At 39.6% G+C, this 22,771-nt stretch overlaps 1 protein-coding gene across 1 annotated transcript; it reads left to right on the forward strand.

The window, feature by feature from the left end:
- The first annotated feature begins 297 nt into the window (after positions 1-297).
- On the forward strand, positions 298-20,939 carry calb2a (calbindin 2a). The gene is made up of 11 exons (XM_085464587.1): positions 298-569; positions 4,777-4,853; positions 4,938-5,027; positions 6,917-6,997; positions 9,046-9,102; positions 12,545-12,622; positions 13,962-14,017; positions 14,155-14,194; positions 15,642-15,695; positions 18,385-18,456; positions 20,131-20,939. Exons 1-11 carry the CDS (start codon positions 476-478, stop codon positions 20,245-20,247), a joined length of 816 nt encoding a protein of 271 aa, XP_085320713.1. The 5' UTR covers positions 298-475; the 3' UTR covers positions 20,248-20,939.
- The last annotated feature ends 1,832 nt before the right edge of the window (positions 20,940-22,771 follow it).

Genomic DNA, 22,771 nt, shown 5'->3' on the forward strand with positions numbered 1-22,771 from the left:
GCTCGGGGAGCTGCACGCTGGGAAGGAGAACACACACACGTATGCCTTTCCCCTGCATACAGAAATGCGTGAGCTCGCATGTATGCATTGCAACAGATTAAGCACACACATGGGATCTGAGATGAATGATGATACAATGGCGAAAAAGTCAATCTGCTCACTATCTGCATCTCTCTCCCCGCTCTCTCACACACATACACACACACTCATCAGCCTACTGCAGTGCCCAAGACGTCCTATCACACAGCTACATCAAGCTTGGAAGCACATACGCTGGGACGCTGAGTCAGATGTACACTGTCGGTGGCAGTGCGCCCCCAGTGGTCGTGCAGCGGTGCTACCGCTCCTGCGCCGAGGTTAAAAAGCGGCGGGCGGCGCACTGGGGCCACAGTGTGGGGCGTGTTTGAAGAAGACAGAAAAGTTAGTAGCGGATTTTTGTCGCGTCTGACTTGCAGCAGCATCGGTCGAGAGCATCATGGCAAACAAAGCTCAGCAGCCTCCTCACCTGCACCTGGCCGAGGTCACCGCGTCCCAGTTCCTCGACATTTGGAAACATTTCGACAGTGATGGTAGGATTTTATTTCCCCTCCTTAGAAATTAAAAGTTTATTTTTAACTCTAAATTAATGAAATATTAAATGATAGGCTGATTAGATACAACTGGTGTGTGAAGTCATCGATTTAATGACTGATGGAAAATGCGAAGAAAAGGTTGGAAATGCTTTTCAGCCTAAAACCGTTAAGCTTAGCAAAAAAAAAAAAAAGATTTTCGCGCAAAAGTTAGATTGTGCAGGCAGAACGACACTTAAGAGATGTGAAAGATTAAAAAAATTAAAAGAAGAAGAGGAAGAAGAAGAAGAAATTGAAATTCTTATGAGCCATCTTTGCAGCTCACAAAGTGAGATTTTAAGAATATGGGACTGTTTTTCATTTGGTCCCGAAGCTGTGGTCTATTCTTTGTCTTCGTCGTTTGCCTGTTTGATGGATAAAGCAGCTCAAAGGAGACATTTTCTGGTTAGATCATGTTTAACAACTTCAGAATAGATTTTTTTTTTAAATCAAGAAATACATTTTGGTTGCATGGATTTACAATGAATCTATTTATAGTCACAGTTATAGTTACGCACGGTTTTACGTTTTTGGTTCTCTGATAAATCTATCAGTCTAAATGGTAGGTAAACTAACACCATGTGAAAGTCATTAAAGCGCAATTCTGGTGCATGCTGCACAGAGAAGTGCGCCGCTTTTTAGAAATGAAGGCATTTCATTTAAACGCCTGTGTTAAGTGAAATTTTGCAGTCAGCAACTTGTGCTTCCATTGGTCCTTAAACTGCATTCATCTGTGAGCGATGCTGCTTCCACTGAGCTGTATCCGATCACAGCTGATGGACTGATGTACGTGCCATTCCTGAAAACTTCAAAATTGTTACTGACAATTTATTTTCCCATTAATATCCAACATACGCCCTTACGCATTTTTTGTCATCAAATGACTCAGTGCTGTCTTACCTTCTTGTCTCAGTGCTCTTTATATCACTCTTTGTCTGTGTGTGGATGTCTCTATGACAAATTCATCAGCATGTCACCACAGTAGTGAAAGTTTTATAAGCCTGATTAGAGATGCTTTCATTCCATTTGAAGGTCTGCAGACTCCTCAGCAGATTGAAGGCTTTCTGCAAACTGATGGATAGACTATACAGCAGTCTGATAAGAAGACCATCAGTTGCTGCCTGTAAAACCTATAAATTATTCTTTTATAGGTTTTTAGAGTCTTTTTTAGATTTTAAAATAGAGTCACTGTGTGCTTTAATGTGCCACATAACTGGGATCTAATATCAAACTGACAATATTACGAACCCTGTTGAAAATAGTAGTCAGGATCTGTCATCTCATTCACTTTTTCATGAATCTCTGGCAGTGATGTAAACATGATGAGGCTACAACTGGCCATTATTTTAAAAATATACAGTCTACTTCTCCAAGATGTCCATATCACACCTGCAGATGAGGCAAGTGTGCCACACCTATTTGCTTTAAACACATCCTCCCGAGAGTTTATTGTCACCATGATGTGTTTTGATGCTGGCACACTTGCTGAACTGCTTTCCATAGGGAAATCAAGGTGGAGGGACATTTCGGGTGGGGCAGAGAGGTTCCACAGCTGAGCTCCTCCATATGAGCCGCTGTGCAGAGAAGGTTGTTATGGCTCTTATTGCTCATCATGGTTTCAGCGTATGGATATTAGTCCAACCACCCAGGTACTTAAGTTCTTAAGCGGTGGTATTTTACATATTTTGCTCTGCAGTGAGCCACTTTGCAAATCAAATTTAACCAGTACGCTTCCACAGATTTGGCTACTGAGTCTGATTTCTGCACTCATTAATGGGAGTGTCTTCTGGCTCAGCAGAAAGAAACGAGAGCTAATTTGTTTGTTCAGGTTGAGTAAATATCTCTGAGTTCGAGATAAAAATACATGAGAGGCGATGCACCTAGAGATGATGAAACCACATATTCCCCTGGTTGGCCCAGGATCAAATCTCATCTGGATTGCGTCTCTTGCAGCTCCTCTGCTCAAGCGTCCCTCTCATCTTTCCCTGCTGTCTCCTTCGAGCCTTTTCAATTCAGTCACTTCAAAGCTGGAAAAGGAAACAACTGCAGTTTCGTTTGCTAATTATAGCAGATTTGCTGTCAATTATTTCTTATTGACCTGGATAAAAACAATTTGGAACACTAAGCAGAATCTACTTCCTGAATTGACCCAGCTGTGAGCTCAACACAAAATATTTGAATAGACAGGGCTCCACTTTCCTTTGAAAGGCAAATGCACTTTATATAAGCTTTAAATATGCACTTAGTTGGCACAACTGGCCCCTTTGAGAGTTTTTCCCGGTCGGGGTTGGATTATAGAATAAATAACCAGAAGTAAAATCACTTTACCAGCTTGTCCCAATGGTCTAGTGATGCATTAAATGTTTACTAGTGATGAAAAAGTGTTTATTTGGGTCTAAAGTGGTTTTTGTGAACCTTTTACAGTATCTGGGTGCTAGGTACAAACTTTAAGTGCGTGTGCAGAAATACAAAAGTACAAGTTGGCAGGAATGTTCTCATTGCGCTGTGCAAAGTATATATTTGACATTTGAGCAAAATTATCTGGGAGTAAGGTGAAATCAGCCATAAAATGTAGCTGCTGGCAATGATGCACATTCACATACTGCTATTTGGTCTAAATGTCTACACTGGAATTGGGACACTTCAATACAATCTGTACATACTGACGTTAGTCAGCAGCACACACAGCATTTCATACCTTAAACATACTGTTGTTATTTAAAGGCTGCTTGAAACAGAACTTGCTTATCCTGCTTTTGAATAAACAGAGTGTGAAAGCATTAACAGATGGTGGTTTGCACAAATGAATGGGTCTATTGCTGCATCTATTGAGCATATGAGCGCATCCCCAAACAATCATTTCATATATCTGTTTTTATTACATTTTTATGCCATTCGTGTTGTAGTTAATCACATCATACTTACTCTGTTTAATTACCAAGCGGGCCATTTCTCTCTACAGTGCTAAATGTCAAATAAGAGGCACAGGAGGGAGGCTCGACAGCAACAGAGCATTTCACTGTCCCACATTTTCATTAAAACAGCAGAGTTTGTATTCATGAGTTTTGATAACATCACTGAGGAATGCACACGCACGCACACACAATTTCCTTGGATAAAAGATGTTGTGAGTTTAGTTGAATAGAGAGAAGGAGTTAGATTGAAAATGACAGAGGGAGAAAAAGAGAGACAGAAAGTTAGAGAGAGGCGGAAGGAAGTGGATGGCATAATAATCTTTGTTAGCGTTTAATGAGGCAGCACTGCCTTCCAGGGTTTTATTGAAGCAGCTAGTCACATCGTTTGGAGCCATCTGTCCGGCCATTCAGCAGGAGTGTTGAAAGAATATTGGCACCGGTTCACATACTACCTGGGTGAAGCGGGCACCCTCATTTGTCCTCCGAATAGGAACTGTCAGGGCAAGAGAACAACAGGAACAAGAATAAAATAGGATAAGAGAAAAATGAAAATCAACTCTGTGGCCACCGCAAGATAAATTTGTCATTAAAGAATCAAAAAAGTGTGATTGACACGATCACAGATTAAGCGCCGCCTGGCAAAAAATGACACTCATGCCATCAGTCATTATGACAGCTTGTCAAAATGACTGGTGGCACACAGCAAACCAAGGTTAAGATATTTTCTAAAGGATTGTAGAAAGCCACACTGTTCTTGGCAAAATATCACTTTCAGAGTTTAAGTTATCTCAAATAAAAAAGCATATATAGGCTAGAACTATATCTAAATTAACCATTTATTTTCGTCTGCTTAATATCTGCCAGATTGCCACTGAATGCAGTATTGATCACTACTGAATAACCGAAGTGGCCCATGAATCATCACCTTGAATATCAAAGAAAAGTTATTTCCCATATATAGCCTCTCCTGGCATCCAATCTTGTGAACACAAAGTCTTTTGAAGAGTGATCACTGTGGCAGTCAATAATGAAATCTTTTAGAAGGAGAGGAAGAGAGTTACTGTTGAAAGGCTCGTGTTTGAATCAATACCAGGGCAAACCCAGGCCACGTTGGGATCTGTTTGACACTGTGACCGTGTCTCTGTTTGGGAACTTTTTGCACATCAGCATTACTGGTAAAAAATAAAAAAACAGAAAAACAATGCCATTTGTGATGGTGCATTAACATGCAATTATGGTCTCTCTGTTCCAAGGTAATGGATACATCGAGGGGAAGGAGCTGGAGAACTTCTTCAAGGAGTTGGAGATGGCTCGGAGAGGAGCGGGGGTGGTGAGTTCAGGGGCCAGGAATTAATCACATATCTCCACACTGACAACTCAGGCTTCACTTATGTTGAGTAAAATTGTTTCCTAGGACCCTACAAATCCTACATTCAGAGAAAAGATGAAGGAGTTCATGCAGAAGTTCGACAAGAACAAAGATGGACGAATTGAGATGTCAGAGGTAAGGCCTCAGAGGACCTCTTTATTTTATAGATTTTATTTAACAGAACAGCTCGACTGCCTGGGAAATATGCATTTTTGCTTTCTTTCCCTGATTTGGATGAAAAGATTGATACAAAACGTTTATATGGAGCTTCACAGTTTAGCTTGGCATAAAGATTAGAAACAGCTAGGCTCCACCAAAGATTGGTTTGACTTTTTGAGAAATATACCATCACAACCTGGACTCAGATATGCAGCAGAAAATGGATAGATGTATGGGTTTTTTCACATTCTTTACAATGATTAAGATAGAAGATCATTGCTCCCACATAAAACAAAAAGAAGTCGTTTATCTTAGCCTAGCTTAAAGATATAACTACCAGTAATGCAAAGAGGGTGGGTACCCACTTACAAGAAGAAGACAATGAGAACCTAGACTGTCCAATAATGAACGACTGTCAGCTCGGACGACAGGATGATTTCACATTCTCTTTTTTGACAAATTTACTGTAAATAGCCAAACACTGACTACGCTGACAGTTAGCTTAACTTAGCATAGAGTGCATGAGTAATTACTGGTCACTTAAATAGGATACACTAATCAGCCACAACATTTAAACCACCTACACAATATTATGCCTAAAATGTTTAACCCAGAAAACCGAGGCCACAGAATCTCCATGAGTGTCCAGTGGTTTCTAGCACGGAATCATTTTGGTGTTGTGGCTCAGCTAGGTGGGGCTTCTTGTGAATTCTCGATCACAGTGGGCTCTGGGAATTTTGGAGCCAAGAAATTTTGGTGCCAAGTTAACAGCTCAAGGAGCTGTTCCTTGAACCATTCCTGAATAGTTTCTGTGGTGTGGTGGAGCACATTGTTCTGCTGGCAGTGGCTGCTGCTGACTGGGAGCGCCATATGGAGCGTTGCTTGGTTTGCAACAATGTTTAGTTGACTACTACTTGGCAAAGTAACATACGCATGCAGCACTTCTTGGACCCAGGGCCCAAAGTTTCCCAGCAGAACATTTCATTGTAATGACATAATTAATGTTTCTTGCTTCACCTGTCATTTTTTTTCAGTATGTAAAAATTCCGAAAACAACAATTTGTGGCGTTACATTTACATTGCATGTTTATTGTGATCACTTTTAGGCCTATTTCATGTGATCTTTTGAATTTTTAACTGATCTGGGAAACCTTTAGTTCAGATAGCACTGCCACAGTCAAAGGAGGATTGTTATTTCCAGTCATTTACATTTGGCAGAATGACTTTCTTGTGGAAGCTCACTGCCCTTACATGTGCAGACATGGAAAGCTGGGGGCAAGAAGCTCACATGACACACCGTATATGAGTCTTGTGCATTGGATATCAGACCATAAACAGACTGCAAAATAAAGGTGAAGGTTTTCTGCTCATTGTGAGTGATGAGAAAAGGTTCAAAAAGAGAGCTCAGATAACTCAGAGATCCAAAAATAAAGACCCCAGAAGTCTGGTCAATATTTAACTGCTTGCATAAATGCGGTCTTCGTGATGTTCTCTATGGACCATCAGTTTGGGATATTGGTTTTCCTCGATTTGACCACTTTCACAGTGATTTGACAAAGCTGTGAGAAATAGGGCTTCTGCAATATCAATAATCCACTGCTGCCAGAGAAGTAAATGAGTGTGCAGTCCACTTGGTTGTGTGAACATGCAGTTTATAGTCTTTGTCTGAACAGCTAAAAATATGTATTTTAATAAATATTTCTAACTTAGGCATAGTTGTGCTTCTGAGGTTGTGGCTCTCTATTATTTATGCTGAGTTGCCCATTTGAGGCCTTGCAGACAAAAAGCTTCCCCAGTCTCTCCCAGAATATCAACTGTACCATCTTGTGTTCTCACCACTCCCATTTCCCTGTCACTTTTCCTAGCTGGCCCAGATTCTTCCAACTGAAGAGAACTTCTTGCTCTGCTTCAGACAGTTTGTCAGCTCCAGCGCTGAGTTTATGGCGGTAAGAGTGTGTTCCTGAGAATATCTGTCATATTTTTTTTTCATAAGAACCTGCCACTCCTCTTGACCAACTTAATTATTTGATCTCTTCTTTAAGGCACTTTTGAACTTTTTGCACAGGAGGTTCTTGTTCACCGTTAACATTGGCCAGGGCGTACTTACTTCACTCAACCATAAAGTTATAGGCCAGAGTCAGTCAGCCTCAGAGGGCTTTAGTAACTGGAAAAAGCTTTAGTAACTTCATGGTGAAAACCATGCCCAACAGGAAGGAAAACAATCACCCCCACAGTATGCAACTGAAATGCTAACAAAATTGAGCCGTAAAAGGCTAATACTAACTGTGGATTATTTTCTGGAGACACTTAAAAATAATAAACATACAACTTTTGCTTATCTTACAGAAACATATGAAGACATTGGATATTTGTCTTATCAGTGATGATGCTTGCTGCATCCCCATTCCTCCTGCTAATAGCATCTATTTAATTCAATTCAATTCAGTTTTATTTATATAGCGCCAAATCACAACAACAGTCGCCTCAAGGAACTTTATATTGTAAGGCAGACCCTACAATAATACATACAGAGGAAAAAAAACAATCATATGACCCCTGTGAGCAAGTACTTTCGCGACAGTGGGAAGGAAAAACTCCCTTTTAACAGGAAGAAACCTCCAGCAGAACCATCCATGGTGGGGTTGGGGCAGCCATCTGTCGCACCTGGCAGGGATGAGGAACTCTTGAGGAACCCAAGGGTGTAACTTCTGGCAGAACCATCTCATGTCTTATAGTCACAATCGATGTGTTTCTCCTGAAAAACTGCATTTTTTATTCAAAGTTCCTAAAAAAAATACTTCTTGCTTCCTTTTTGCTAACAGATAGAATTAACAGGAGGCACTTTCACACAGTCGAAATTCAATAGAGACCAGAAACAGAAATCAACATTTACCCAAATTTGTGGGAAACTTTTGTCTCACATTATTAAATGGTTAAGTGGAAAGTGGAGAAACTCTGCTACCATTTATACTAAACATTTTCTGAAGTTTAAGTGGCACTTTGAATTTTGGATAATAGGTGAAGAGAAGTAGCAAAAAACCCTCGAGACCGATATAGATTTATATCCTGAAAGGTAGCAGAAACAGAAAATAATCTATTCTACCAAATATCTCAAGAAGATGAGACAAAATGGCAGATTTCATGTTAGATCTGCTAAATGGAAAAAATGAAGCCAATTAGAAACCAATTACATGTGAGGAAGAGGCTGTCCTTGTCTCTTGTGTCATATTGAGAAGGAATAATGAAATGAGAGAAGGGAAACGAATGAAAGAGAAGGTGTGCAAAGAGAGAAGGATACAAAGGGCAAACGAGCGAAAGCAGGAGCAGAGGAGACGTAAATGAAATGTCGATGGGAAGTTGAGAGCCAAAGTTTGAGAGCATAAAACAAGAGAGGGGAGATTAATCAGTCTTTGCTGAAGGGTGCAGGGAGGAGGAAGGGGGCAGAGACGTTTTTAAAGGGTTAGAATGAGGAAGCGGAGCCTTCTATTTTCAGAGTCATATATAATGGATAACACCACTGTAGCTCCTCTCTGCAGAACCCAGAGGAGGAGAGGAGGAGCAGAGAGAGGGGAGGAGAAGGAGGAGAACAAGAAGGGGGAAGGCCATCCATCTTTGATAAGGAGCCCTTCTCTGGACAGGGACAGCTGCTAGATTAAAACATTCATTAAAATGACTTTCTCTCCCCTCTTTCCTCTCTTTGTCCACTGTTGCCCTTTGCTCTGTATGTGGGCAAATAGGATTGTATTGAAAACTGTACGATTACAGTGATGGTCCAGGCATTTGTGGTCGGCTGCTCTGGAATGATTTCTGCTGTGCACCAGAGAAAAAAGGCAAACCCTTGGCATAGTCAAAGAGTAAGCTGGGAGTTGATCAGAGAGGATTTATTCAAGGGGAAAGAATGTAAATCACTCTGGAGACGAGCTTCTCTGTGCTTTTGAGCTGAGAAAATGCTTTCAATCGATTGCTTCAGTTTGTTTCGTTGATTTCTTTTTAGGCATGGAGGCGATATGATACAGATCGCAGTGGCTACATTGAAGCAAATGAACTGAAGGTAAATTCTCAACAACATTAAATCAAATGTTAAGAAGCACTGACACATGTTTATTCATTTGATCATATGTGACCAGTAACATGCAGTGTCTCATTTATTACAAATATTGCTTTAACCTGTTGTCATACTTATTTTATGCATTTTCTTCTCTTTTCTCCCCCTACACACATTCATTTGCACATCAACACACACAATAACAGAGCACACCCCCTAAAATGTAATTATCAAATATTATGAACTAGGAAACTGCACATGTCCCGAAAATCTTTAATCTCTGTATTTTCTTACACCTTTCATTCCAACATTTTATTGACATTTTAAATATATACAATATATCTTTATGTGTACGCATACTTGTATGTATATTTCAATTTTGCATTACACCTGCATGCTTTGTTTTTGGTATCAAATAAATCAAAGGGGGGAAAAAATTTGTGTCATTATCATAGACTGTATAGCAAAGATGGGCGTACCTAGCGTAACCCATTGTTTATGGAGTCTGGTTTTAGGCTTTGATTTTGGGATTATGGCTAGTTTTTAAACAGTCTATTAATGCTTTTTTGTTTTTTGTTTTCGAAGCTCGTAGCAACCAAATTTGGCTAACAAACCCCAAATACAAAGTTATGAGCTGATGCTAGCTTCATTATCAAGGTGCTTTTAGAGTATCACTCTTCAAAATTGCATCACAATCCAATTTAAAGAAACAATATAATTACATTTAAAACTGTTTCAAAAAGCAGCAGCACCATGAGCACAGTTTAAAATAATGAGAAATCCTGTTCAGTCACCTGAATTAACTTGAGTAAATAGCTAACAGCTACAGCCTGTCAGTATAAATATCTCTAACAAGATGAACTTTGATTTACCTGCATATATTTTGACAAAATTCATCTTTGTATAGTTTTGATCAAGGGGAAATAAGCTAAGAGACCAAAACAGTTTTTGATCAAACTGACTCACTTTTGGAGCCAGCCTCAAGTGGCCACAAGAGGAACTACAGCTTTTGGCTTAATTTTTTTTAAAGAAAAGGATACAGCCCTCGTTCTTGCACACTCACTGTGTCAAGGCTGAATGGCCGGTGAGTGGTGTGGACCCAAACGCAGAAAAAACGAGGCGTGAAATGTGAATAACCAAAAGGGGAGCTGTTTCATATAGGCTGAACAGAGTAACGAAAAGGCTGAAGTGAGCTAAACTATAACTAAACCTGACAAAGAACGAATGACAACTCACACCATGAATACAGAACAGGGTAACGAGGGAAGAGGAAACACAAGGGGAAGACAGCTGGAGTGAATAAACATAATGGCACAGGATGAAGCAAAACCGAACACACTGAACACAGGATGCGACACTGTCAGAGTAAACAGGAAACATTACAAGTACGCAGCTTCACATAGGACCAGGAGGAAAGAACAGACAGGAGACCAAGACAGACAGGGGGAGGCAAAGGAAGGTGACACAAAAAGGGAAACACGGAAACAATTAAGGAAGACGAGACACAGAGGGAGAGAGAGAGAGACGAGACAGGTTGGGGAAAACATACATGACTGCACATGACAGACAGGGGAGAATGGAATGAAACATCAGGAGGGCACATGTAAACAGAAAAGGGAGACAAAACACAAAGACGTGACTTGGACCTGGGGAACAAGGAAATGAGACACAGAGAGAGGAGAGACGTAGATGACATGACAGACATAGAGGACACAGAGGAGAGACCAAGACACAAGGGGAACCTAACAGACAAGAAACTAAACTGGGAATACAAGGAACTCAGAACATAGAATAAACTCAAGACTAACCAATGAACCTTAAATCACCATAAAGCATATTCACCAAAACACAGGAAATTCAAAACGCTGGGTCAAATGGCCCAGAAGCTCGAACCGCCATCAGTTATTAATAATCAGTTTAGCATACATTTAGGAAGCAAACATAGGTACTGTTTGCCCAGCACATAACTTTAAATACCTGATAGAAGTAGAAATGTCACATTCATTTATGTTTTTCTTATAACTGAATGTGGCATTCTTTTGAGACGTATAAATTGTTTGCCACTGAATATTTTCAGTGTGTCATCTGTGAGCATATGGATGAGCCTTTTGACTCAGGAGAGATAAATGTCTGCTTCACAGGAAATTCCCCACTGACCTCAAGTGTTTTCTTTTTCTTTTTTATGTAGCGAGGATTCAGATACAAAAAAAGCTTTACTGATTACACAAAGGTTAGTCATTAAAACCCTTCTAGGAAATGTTTTGTCAAATTATATAAAGGAAAGTGCACCACAGTGGCAAGCTGCGGATTAATTGGGGTCAGTGATTACTCGTTGTATACAGATTTGGCTGCTCGGGTAGTTGTGGGAATAAGATCTCTTCCAGCTGACCAGGTGCAGATGAGTTACTCAGGTGTGGCTTTTTGAAAGCTTTAGAAAAAGTGCAGATGAGATCTCAGGAAGCAGACATGTGTCTCACCACATAATTGTGAGCAGGCGCGGAAAATATTGACTCAAGTAGCACATAACTGATACCTTTGGTCTAATGCTACTGGAGTACTTTATTTATAGAAGATGTTATACTGTGCTAAGTTCAGAAGGAATTGTAGTGTTTGCTGCTCTACATGTACTCTTCAATTCTAATTTCAAAACAAAACACCAGATAAACCAATAAATCAAAATATAATTTAATAATTCAGTGTCTCGTTTTTTTTCTTCCTTTTTTGTCCCGTTTTCGTCATTTCTTTCTCTTATTCTTGCATTTCTCTCCATACCTAATTTTCACATTTTTTCTTTGTCAAATATGGTAAAGAAAAAAACCCAGCCAGCCCAAACTTCAACACTCATGAATATAACTTTATTTTGCAAGTTTATGTTTTTTTGATATGTTAGGGTTATATTCTCCAGGGCTTATTGCAGATGTTTTGAGTGTTTTAAGTTTTTCAGATTGTTAGCATATGTTAAGTAAATGTAAATGCATCTTCATCTAAGATCTCTGTATTTGTTTTCTGGACATTTTGCCTCAGCTTAATGAAAGACCAGGCACAGCCGCTGGCTCCTTTTACTAATCCATGGGTGCTTTTCATTATGCCTCTTCGCTTCAGTCTCTCGTGTCTCTTTCTCGCTTCCTAGCTCCTCCTGGATATAAGAGAGAGATGAAAGGAAGAGATATAAAGGCGGAGGAGCTAAAGCTGCTGAATGCTTAGTTTTAGTGTAATTTCATGTCACGGCATTTGATAAAATTCTTCCATATAGGATGCGCATATGTTTAATTGCAAAAGCTTTTCCAAAAGCCTTCTCTCCAGTCACTCCTCATCACCCAGACTTGCATTTTAGGGCACTGCAAGATCCTCCATGATGGGCAATGATTTTTGGTTCATGGGAGGAGAGAGAATACAAGGAAGCACAAGTTAGCATAATGAAAAGCACCCTGTGTGTCTCTGTCCTCAGGGCTTTCTGTCAGACCTGCTGGAGAAAGCTAACAGACACTACGACGAGCAGAAGCTGCAGGAGTACACACAGACCATAGTAAGACTTGCTCTCTTGCACATTCGAACGCTCAATCACACAAGCTCAGTTTAACTGGACAAACTTTACACTGGACAAACAAAAAGCTGACAATCTTTAGAAGTTGCTTCACTTGAAGAAAACTAAACTGTATACATTTCTGATAAAAGGCAAATGTCTAGCAATTTGTGGAGGTACTCATTGGCCTGTTATAGTGGTGGCTGCAGCCCTGTGCGGCTCACTGGTTGTGACCCATCATGTCCTGCAGGTTGTGAGACTGCAGCCCAGATGTGCTAACATCTGCTTCTTCCTGGAAGCCCCAGAGCTGAGCTGACCTAATTTTCTGAAGCAGTTTCTTCATAGACAAATTTATTGTTACTTCATCTAGTGCAGAGGGACATATTAGAGATAAAGCAAAAAACAGAGGCTGAGATTAATGTAAAGAATGAGTCATTTTAATCAGCATACTGCTATGATGCAGGCAGTGTTGCTAATTTATGAAAAGTAAGGTGTAAACTAATGACTAAAATTAGTCTTGTAATGAAAAGGAAATAATACAGTACTGCCAGCAACAACGGGCATTATACCCATGCATGATCTCTACTTGTGCAATCAGATTCACACATCGCTGTTCACATCTGTGTCACCTTCAGTCTCCAAAGAATCAAGCTGACCAAATGTTCTTAGATTTTATGCACACACTTATTACATTTAGTTATGACATATGTACAGTCCAAATTTTGACCTCCAAAAGGGTCCAGGAAAAACACCAAACCTTCAATGGTGACATATTTTCCTCCTGTCTTGTTACTCAGAACAAATTAGACCACAGACATGTTGTCAAATGCATCCCACGCTACCTCTCGAAGTAGTTTGAGTGATCCGTCAGCCAATAAAAATGCTCATCACTATTTGCATAGACCATAGTGGCATCAAGATGCCTTATTGCATGTGACAACAGTGCAAAACTTCTAGGCATTTTTTACTGTGTGTAGGTTTTCATTTAATAAATAATTTAACACTCTTCGATGTAAAAGAGTGGGTAAGTCTCCATTTTATTATTCTTTTCCTCCAGTGTAACTCTCTTCTAAACCTTCTGACTTATTGTATAAGGAAAACCTGCCATACTGGCTGAAAAACTGAAGCAAGGTTTATAGACCGCTGCTTTTAGTGTTCCTCTGTTAGACATGTAGTATTAAGGAGGAAAAAAAGAAGTGGTGAATATATCATAAATTTATGGCTACTCCTTCGGCGTCTCAGCCAATGAAATGCACGGAACCACGTGTACCTTTACTTTGACAGAGTATACCTATAAAAAGCTTCCTTTCACTTTCTCCTCTGTTCTACTTCTGCTTTGTAGCTCAAGATGTTTGATCTGAATGGAGATGGGAAGCTGGGCCTGTCAGAGATGGCAAGGTAATATGTAATTTTGCTTGTTTTTGCTCATTGTGTAAATGTTGAAGCACACTGCCCGCTGATGCTCATTCACTGTCAAAGAACGTGAATAATTTAACAACTATTGTGTCCACTAATGAAGTCCTTCTCTGCCGCAGGCTTCTTCCTGTACAGGAGAATTTCCTGCTGAAATTCCAGGTAGGGGACAAACATGGGGCTGAAATAAAAGCAAAACAGAAATGATATATTATACTCGGAGAACGCCACTGAATTACATAATACACTGTAACCATTTTATAAATTTATGATTCATAGTCCTGTTTTTGATGATGGTTAAAGTAGATATTCATTGACTCTTCAAGAGTAGCTTTGTATAATTCACAGTTTAAAATAATCCTTATATGTATTATAGTGGATCTTACTGCTTCATATCAATTCATCCACTGTCTGAAAGAAGCTGTTGTAGCACCTCCCACTTGAAGCCAACTTTCATCTGATTGGCTGCCCCTCATAACTGACGGGGTGGAAAAGGCTGTGGGCAGGGCTTCTCTGCTTAGAGACAGAGCTGTGTGCCAGACCATATTAGAGATATCCATCCTCAGCTGACATACAGAGTCAGATGTAGAGAAGACTTCTGTGTGAAATCAAGCTTGAGGTTTTGGCTAACAGCAATTAGTTGACTATAAACTGCCCTCCTTATTTGAAAATTTCACCATGTTTCATATGAGCATAAACCACAGCAGTGTTGGTCAAGTTACTTGAAAAAAGTAATCAGTAACTAATTACTGATTACTTCCCCAAAAAAGTAATCCCGTTACTTTATTTTCAAAAGTAATTAATTACTTAGTTACTTTTTAAAAACACGATTTACAACCTGAATAGGTAATAAAGCAATAGATCTTTCAGCCCAATTCTACTTTTTCTGCATAATCCATCAGAAAAAGTAGAATCATAATCAAATGGAAACGTCTCTTTTTAAAACTTGTTTTATTAGTTTTAATCTTTTAACTTTATGCATCAAGCAAAAATTAAATTATATGCACCATATTATAAAAATATCAGTTAAAGAATCCGCGAGTTTCTCTGTGAGTTTCCCATTACGTCGTAGCGCACTCGGTGCTTGCTCGGAAGTTTAGGGGGTTTTTTCGCTGTAAAAAGAAGTTTTCTTCCCACGCACAACGGACACTAATGTCACTTTTTATGGAATCAAACTCAAAGTAAGGTCAGTACTTCCACACTTTAAACGCTGAATGCTCATACTCTCTCCCGCACTCGATATATGATCCATTGTTGATCTGCACACAGCTATTGTCACAAATGTCTTACTCGCTTACGTCACTGTCATGAGACATTCTCGCAAAGAAATCATGGTTTTAGTAACGCAGTAACACATCGTTTTTATGGGAAAGTAACGGTAATCTAATTACCATTTTTGCAATAGTAATCCCTTACTTTACTTGTTACTTGAAAAAAGTAATCGGATTACAGTAATGCGTTACTTGTAACGCGTGCCCATCTCTGCACCACAGTAGGAGTTCATAAGTGACAGAAAACAAAGTATACTGGGTCTGAGTTAGTTGCACATATACATGTCTTTATTGATTTTTTGTAGTCTTGTAATTAAAGTGAAACCTTGTGTTTACAGGGTGTCAAGCTGACTTCTGAGCAGTTCAATGCCATCTTCACATACTATGACAAGGTAGGTGACATGTTATCAAAAGTGGTAAACTGAAATTCAATAAATGTGATTTTTTTTAAAGAAAAATCAAAAAAGAAAAAGAACCAAGACTGTGATGAAACTATTTGGCCTTCTTTTATTTAATCAAAAAACAGGTTTGATTTTTTTTTTTTTTTTTTAATGACTGATAATAATTGTGGGTTGTGGGGCATGTTTTCCAGTCTCAGAAGGATATGTCAGAAAAGGTTTCAGAACAACTGCTTTAGTGTACTTTGGCAAGAATGGATTCTTTGATCTGTCTTTCTGCAACGTTGGGAGCTCTCCCGGGGATTTCCTCCATGTGTTCTGAGCTAGATTGGCATCTGCAACAACAACACACGAGAACCTCATCATATCTAGTTATTTTGTTAGCGACAGCTCCGTCTCCCATGAGTCTTCCCTATGGGGAAACGTTTAAGGCTTCAGGCTGTTGTTACATGCTCGTGAAATCATTGTGAAAATAATTAATGGTTAGTCCACACAAAGACAGACAGAAAAACAGAATGGAAGTGTGTCTGAATAAGGGTGGGACTCTTTACAGTGTAAAAACACGCCAGCTTGAGTCAAGCTGTCTGGGTGACTCAGTGCTGTTTGTTTAGGAGATCCCTTTTTGTTAAAATCATGAATATGTAAATTCTGTCTTTTACCTTGGGCACTCTTCATTTACCTAGGGAAATGAGTCAGACTTGGCACACCTGTCCTTTTGTAAACAGCCCAGGGTGGCTGAGCAGTGGTTTGGTTAATGGGCATATTTTCCACATTAGCAGTAGAACGGTGGGGAGGGACTATGGTACAAGACGGGAGAGAGCAGCGCTCTGTGCATCTGTTATATCATTTTTCTTGTTTATGGTATCGTGTGTGTTTTGCACAGCTGAGGGACCAGCCATAATCTAAGTAGCTATAAGAAGGCTGACTCAGTTTTTTGCAGAAATAAACAATTCAGTTTGATGTAATACAGCGCTGGTGCCTTTTAGCCCAGTTGTTAGCATTACCTTAATGTTCAAAATGCTTTTCATTTTCCCCCGATTTATATTAGTGATGAAATAGAGTAGTGAAAGTAAATTAATTACAGTAAATTAAAGTATGCGCCTTACTGCTTTTTCAGCAACAGTGATTCAACTGCTGCCTGAAATTCATCCCCTTTGTAACCAAAAGATGGGCAATATCCTAATGTGAACTACATGAAACTACAAAATGCAAAACTTTGAAATGTAGCATGTATATTATAATTGCTTCATGTCTTCTATCCTATGACAGAACAGCTACACTGCTCACGTGCAGCCTTGCACACACGAGAAGACAGGATGCAGACACTCAGGGACTTTTTAGGTCAATAACAAAAAAATAAAAATTGGAAATAGTTTTCTGTGCCCTGCTGTAGCAACAAGTAGAAGGGCTGCAAAATGCCCGTTTATCTACTAAGTTCACTTTGAAGCACAAGGCCACACCATGTAAGTCCATGACCTTAAATCATGTCAGTGCACTGACGTTGTGATTAGAAAAAGAATAAAAACAAACAGCTATTCATGTTTTCAACCTCTGTGTTTTTGTGCTCTCTTTTTGTCCCATACTAAGTAGTATGGTTGGCAAATTTGTATAGAGCCGTCCATGGCAGCGATGGGAGGGGGGGGTTGGAGGTTGCGTGCGTATTCATGACTTGAGTCAGACTGAAGGCTTGCACTCTCTTCACTCTCTCTAGTTCACTAGTAGAGGACAGGGTGGAATGTTTAATTATAGATTAGCCACTGCCGTCCATTCATGTAGTCCCCCCTCTGCATATGGAGCACTTGCATTTATGTGTGTAATTAGTTTCATCATTTTGTTATGAGCTCAAGCCCCTGCAGCAGAAACACAGGCATCTGCCGAGTGGCTGGGCAAAGTGTGGCCGGTCAGCTGAACACTAACGTGGCTCACAGTGCCATGGCCCCACACTGTGCAAGACTTGAAAATGTCTGAAAAGCAAGATGGCGTGGAGTGGAAGACAGACTGGCTCATACCTGATGTTGCTCTGCTTTCCCATAGCGCTGCAGAGTGCAGAGTCTTTTATCCTTAAAGGGAAAATAAATAGAATTTACACTTTATTCCCAAGATCTAGGACACTTCAGTCTGGCTTTGTGAACATCAAAGAGCATCTCCCAGAGTTAAAAAAAATATAAGACTGGCAAGACACTCAGCTCTGAAGTCATCTTGAGACCGAGCCTAGATGAACAGAACATGTTTTGTGCCACTTGCCAAGGGAAAATGTCCAATAATTTGGGCTTATTTTCTGGCCCTAAACTCTCTAAACACGGCTGTGAGACATAGCTCATTAATTAGCAAGGGGGCTCCGTATTAACTTAGCAACTAACCCCATACACAGAGTTTTGAATGGGAAGTCTTTTTTAAATGATTTGCTGATTGCTGCCACAAAATACTGAATGAATGAAGTCGAGCAGCAGCGAAAGGAAAAATCAAGTAGCTCTGAATCAAAACATTGTTGACAAAAGACTGCCTTTACTTTAAAGAATGAATTACACGAAGGGAATGAAAATATATATGTGACATCTATATTTTCAAAAGCTGTGGTAAAATTTGGTACAGTATCATTATTATTAACGGTAATTACTTGTCTCCATTATGATTGTTTGTAAGTGAAAATTACAATCATGATGTTTTTGGTGACTCCTTCCAGGATGGAAATGGCTACATCGATGAGCAGGAGCTGGACGCTTTGCTACGAGACCTTTACCAAACAAACAAGAAGGTAAGGCGGGTGTTCACTCAAGGTGATCAGACCTACAGCCTGCTAGTGCATACTGAAAAGAGCGCAATGGGGAGGTTTAAATGATCCTATGATGTATGGTTTGGAGACAGGGGCACTAATAAAAAGAGAGGAGGCTGATCTGGAGGTGGCAGAGTTGAAGATGTTAAGAATTTTATTGGAGTGACTAAGATGTGCATGATTCATGAGAAAGAGTTGGAAAGGCAAGGCTGATTTGGACATGTGCAGAGGAGGGATAGTGGATAAGCTGGAGAAAGGATGTTGAATATAGAGCTGCCAGGAAGGAGGAAAAAAGTAAAACCTAAAAGGAGGTTCATGGATGTAGTATGTAGATGTAGATATGCAGAGGGTTGGTGTGAGAGATGCTAAGGATTGGGAAAGCAGATGATTTGCTGTGGTGACCCCTAAAGGGAGCAGCTGAAAGAAGAAGATTGGCGGATACTAAGATAAGCATATGTGTATGCACCACATGTGGCTTGCCTTTGAACTCCTTAGTTTTTATTTTGGGTTCTTCAATCCAACGTGTTTGCGGTCTAAAAAGGTATTTTAAACAGAGCATTCTGCTAGTCCATGGTATGCCTGGTGCTGATTTAAGGGTAATAATAGTTTATCGCCTCCCTCAACGATGTATTTATTAGGCTAATTAGAAGTGAGCGTATATTACTTTTTGGCTGACATCACAGTAAGGCATACATTAAATCAAACTAAATGTGGGTGGCACAGTGGTGCAGTGGTTAGTATTAATGTCTTAGAATTAAAAAATCCCTTCCTAAGCTGAACCTCTTGGTTGGCTTAAGCCTTTTTGTGTTGAATTTGAGTTTGAATGTGCTGCCTGTGTCTGCGTGGACTTCTATCAAAACTGAGCACAGACTAAGGATGAGAATGTGGTAGTCCCGTGGAATACACCAGCGACTAGCAACCTGTCCAGGGTGAGACAGAAAAGTTTCAAGATCTTACTTAGTGCATTTAGTATTCTAGCAAAATGAACTGCACATAACTGGAACATTTATAGTCTACAGAGTGTCTCAGCTCTTTTTAGCAAAAGGGCTGTATATCCATACAAAGCCTAGTAGGTCTTTCCTTCAACATTAGCTACCAAAGCTGTTTAAAGCACTCTTTGGAAAGATAAACACTTGAATTCAAGCCCAACAGAACCCCATTTAAATTATCCTGAGATATGTAGATTTTTTCTCCCCCTCGCCAGCAGTACTACAGAGTGATGTTTTGATGAGTGAGTGGCCATATGCTGAGCTCCGGCAAGCAAATGTGGATACTCTAAAAACTGGTCTTTGTAATATATTACAGAAATGCTCCATAAACAAAATGTTTTAGTGAGGAAAAAAGATGATTGCAATCATAAGTTCTTATGCTTAAAATACAACTCGGAATACTTTTCACTATTTTGTTCCAAACCTTTTAACTTCAAAGAGATAGAACAATCAAAACAAAAGAACTTGCCTTGGATTTACTTTTCTGTCATTCAGGTTTCTAGTCAGAAACATAATAACATTTTTTAGTTTCCTCAATATCTTGAAAATAATCAAAACCTAATGCTGGGAGGAGAGTAGGAGAATATTCATCAAAATGAGCTATAGGATCATAACATGTTGCTTTTTGGCCTCCTCAGTGTATCATATCACCCTGTCTCTCATTCAGGAGGTGGACCCCACAAATCTGTCGGGCTACAAGCAGAGCATCATGAGCCTATCTGACGGAGGGAAGCTCTACCGTGGCGAGTTGGAAATTGTCCTCTGCAGGGAGCCAATTGTGTGACTCTTCCTTCTTTCTGTTCGCATATCATCATTTGCTCTGCCTGCCCCACCCTCTTCCCCTAGACCACATCCACTTCCATCTGAGTGGCAACATATGTATATCAGGTGCATGTGCCAGACACCTCCCGCCCCAATCATTACCTAAGCCCCTCCCCTCTCTCAAAGTAACAGGTTCAGATTGAATGATAAGTGCACTGTCAGCACCAACAGCTCTTCTTCTCTAAACCTTGTTTTGTTTTTTGCTACCTTACCTCTAATAATCATGACCCATCTGAATCCCTGTAGCTCTCTCTAGTAACCCTCCCACATCTTCCATTTCTGACCTCATCCCTGCCCATGCTGTGCGTGACTTGCAACTGACCAAAAGTCTCCCTAATGCCACCAAAATGCCCTGATGATAACTGCTATACCTTAACCCCAGCTTTACTGACCCCTTCGTTCCCTTGCTTTTTCAACTTTGAATTAGATACAATATAGTCAAAGAAAACTGCAGACAGATGTGTTTGAATTGATTGCATTTATAATCTGTGATGGAGCTGATATTAATTTTCCATCTCTGTTTTTCCTGAAACTATCTTGTTCAATTAAAACTCTTGTGTATCATTGCCATGAAAGGATTTTGGTTTTCAGTGTTTGTTTTTTGGCTGATACTGTCAATTGAAAATATTAATAAAATATCTTAAGATAAAATCATCTTTGACATGATTTTGTGTGAGTGACTGAGAGTGGTACAATACCATGCAGACCTCCCCTTGCCTATTTCAGCTATGCAGTGTTTCGCTATTCTGTCAGTTGCTTGATACATCCTGTTGTGGTGACCTTTTGCGTACCAGCTTGGCCATTTTTATCAAGGACTCCCAGCTTTTCCTGCTCCCCCACCTTCAATCCGCAAGCCGAAGTGTAAGAAGGATTAACGATGGTTGCAAATCCCAACAAGAGTGAGACGGTGTGCAATTTAAGGCTTTAGTGAAGTTACTTTGGAGACATTCAAAAACTGGAATCAGTTGATGTTAGCCTGCAGTATTAGGCTAAAGCAAGCAAAGGGTCTAATGTTTTGTTTTTTTAACTGTAGCTTTAGTGGGCTAAAGATGATGAAGGGAACTTAGCTGCTGTTATTTACAGGATAACGTCTTTCCTCCATTTGCATAATGAAAATGACTGAAGAAATAGGTGGCAATAGGTAAAATAAAACAGCATTACAGAAATCCTCCACTCCATAGAGATGCAGAAGTAATTCTGGACTGTTGCACAAAACACAGCCTGACCTACGGTTCTCGCTGACATGAATTTAAAGTGAAAATGTAACTGGCTTTCAGCCTTATTCAGTTCTGTGGGAATTAAATGTCAACACCAAATAAAGGACTTTTGAAGTTTACTTAAGTCCAAATATACTGATAAAATATGTTGAGGATGGAATAGTTATTGTGGCTTGATTGAGGTTTATAAGTCACCGGCTAAATTATGTCATCAAGGAGAGCTAATAGGATTTGACTTGACTAAAAAAGTAACTGAAAAGCTTTAAATGTCAGTAGAAACATGTATGCGGAGCCTGTTACATAAGAGCTGCAATAAAATATAACTACAGAACTTAACCTTAACAATTATTTAAACTGACAGCCTTAAAATTTTGGCTGAATTCCAGTACAGGAAGCATTCAACTCCTCCAGTTGAATACAGGATAGGAGGTTTTCCCTGCAGCTGAGCTGACATGTTACTCCTGAGGTAGTAGGACAGTACAAGATATTTCTACTAAAACTCCTGTAATCGGTTTGACATGCTTTTAAAGCAATGTGAATAATACAGCAGCCACACAAGCGCCCCATCATACTGAGGAACTGGTGCAAATCCACATCAGTTAATCAGGAGCATTTAAATCTTTATACACACATCTGTACTAGAAAAGTGTGTAGATCACTGGCCATAAGTAGCAATCATAGGAAAATGTTAAATTAATCACAAATTAATCAAATCCTAAATAAAGTCACCTGTACAGAAGGTACACCTTACTAGTAGCAGGTTGGAAGCCCTTTTTGCCTTCAAAATGTCTTTAATTCTTCACAGTATATATTTGACCAGGTACTGGAACCAACCCTCTTAGATGATGGTCCATATTGGTATGATAGTATCACACAGCTACTGAAGACTTGTCAGCTGCATGTCCAGGATGCCTGTCTAGTTCCATGCAGAGTGCCATCAAACCCCAAAGGGAGATCCACAATTTTTAATTATTTGAATATATATGAGTGCTTGTGTATAAATACACAAACAATACACACATGCTTTCAATTGTGTAATTTAAGTGATCAAGTAGCTCTGTTTTGGAAGTTCAGTTAACGCTAGAAATGCGTTTTGGAGTTTGTACGTGTTTTGTCTCTGGGGGCCACCACATATATTTATATATAAACATATATAAATAAAACCACTTTTAACATTAGTAATTCCTTTTGTGCATATTTTATATTATTGTTAATAATAAATCAATTAAAGCAACAAAACAACCTGAAGATCCGGTTCGGAGTCGAAAG

This window comes from Copadichromis virginalis, linkage group LG7 (genome assembly GCF_057382275.1).
Source record: "Copadichromis virginalis isolate Kocher_CV1m ecotype Utaka linkage group LG7, C_Virginalis_male_GT1.1, whole genome shotgun sequence".
In the NCBI taxonomy this organism is placed as follows: domain Eukaryota; kingdom Metazoa; phylum Chordata; class Actinopteri; order Cichliformes; family Cichlidae; genus Copadichromis; species Copadichromis virginalis.

What these genes read in the sequence shown, in the direction of transcription:
- calb2a (XM_085464587.1), top strand. Translation starts at nt 476, where the DNA reads ATGGCAAACAAAGCTCAGCAGCCTCCTCACCTGCACCTGGCCGAGGTC. An exon ending in GAAACATTTCGACAGTGATG is followed by an intron (nt 570 to 4,776) that starts GTAGGATTTTAT and finishes CTCTGTTCCAAG; the next exon opens with GTAATGGATACATCGAGGGG. An exon ending in CCAGCGCTGAGTTTATGGCG is followed by an intron (nt 6,998 to 9,045) that starts GTAAGAGTGTGT and finishes ATTTCTTTTTAG; the next exon opens with GCATGGAGGCGATATGATAC.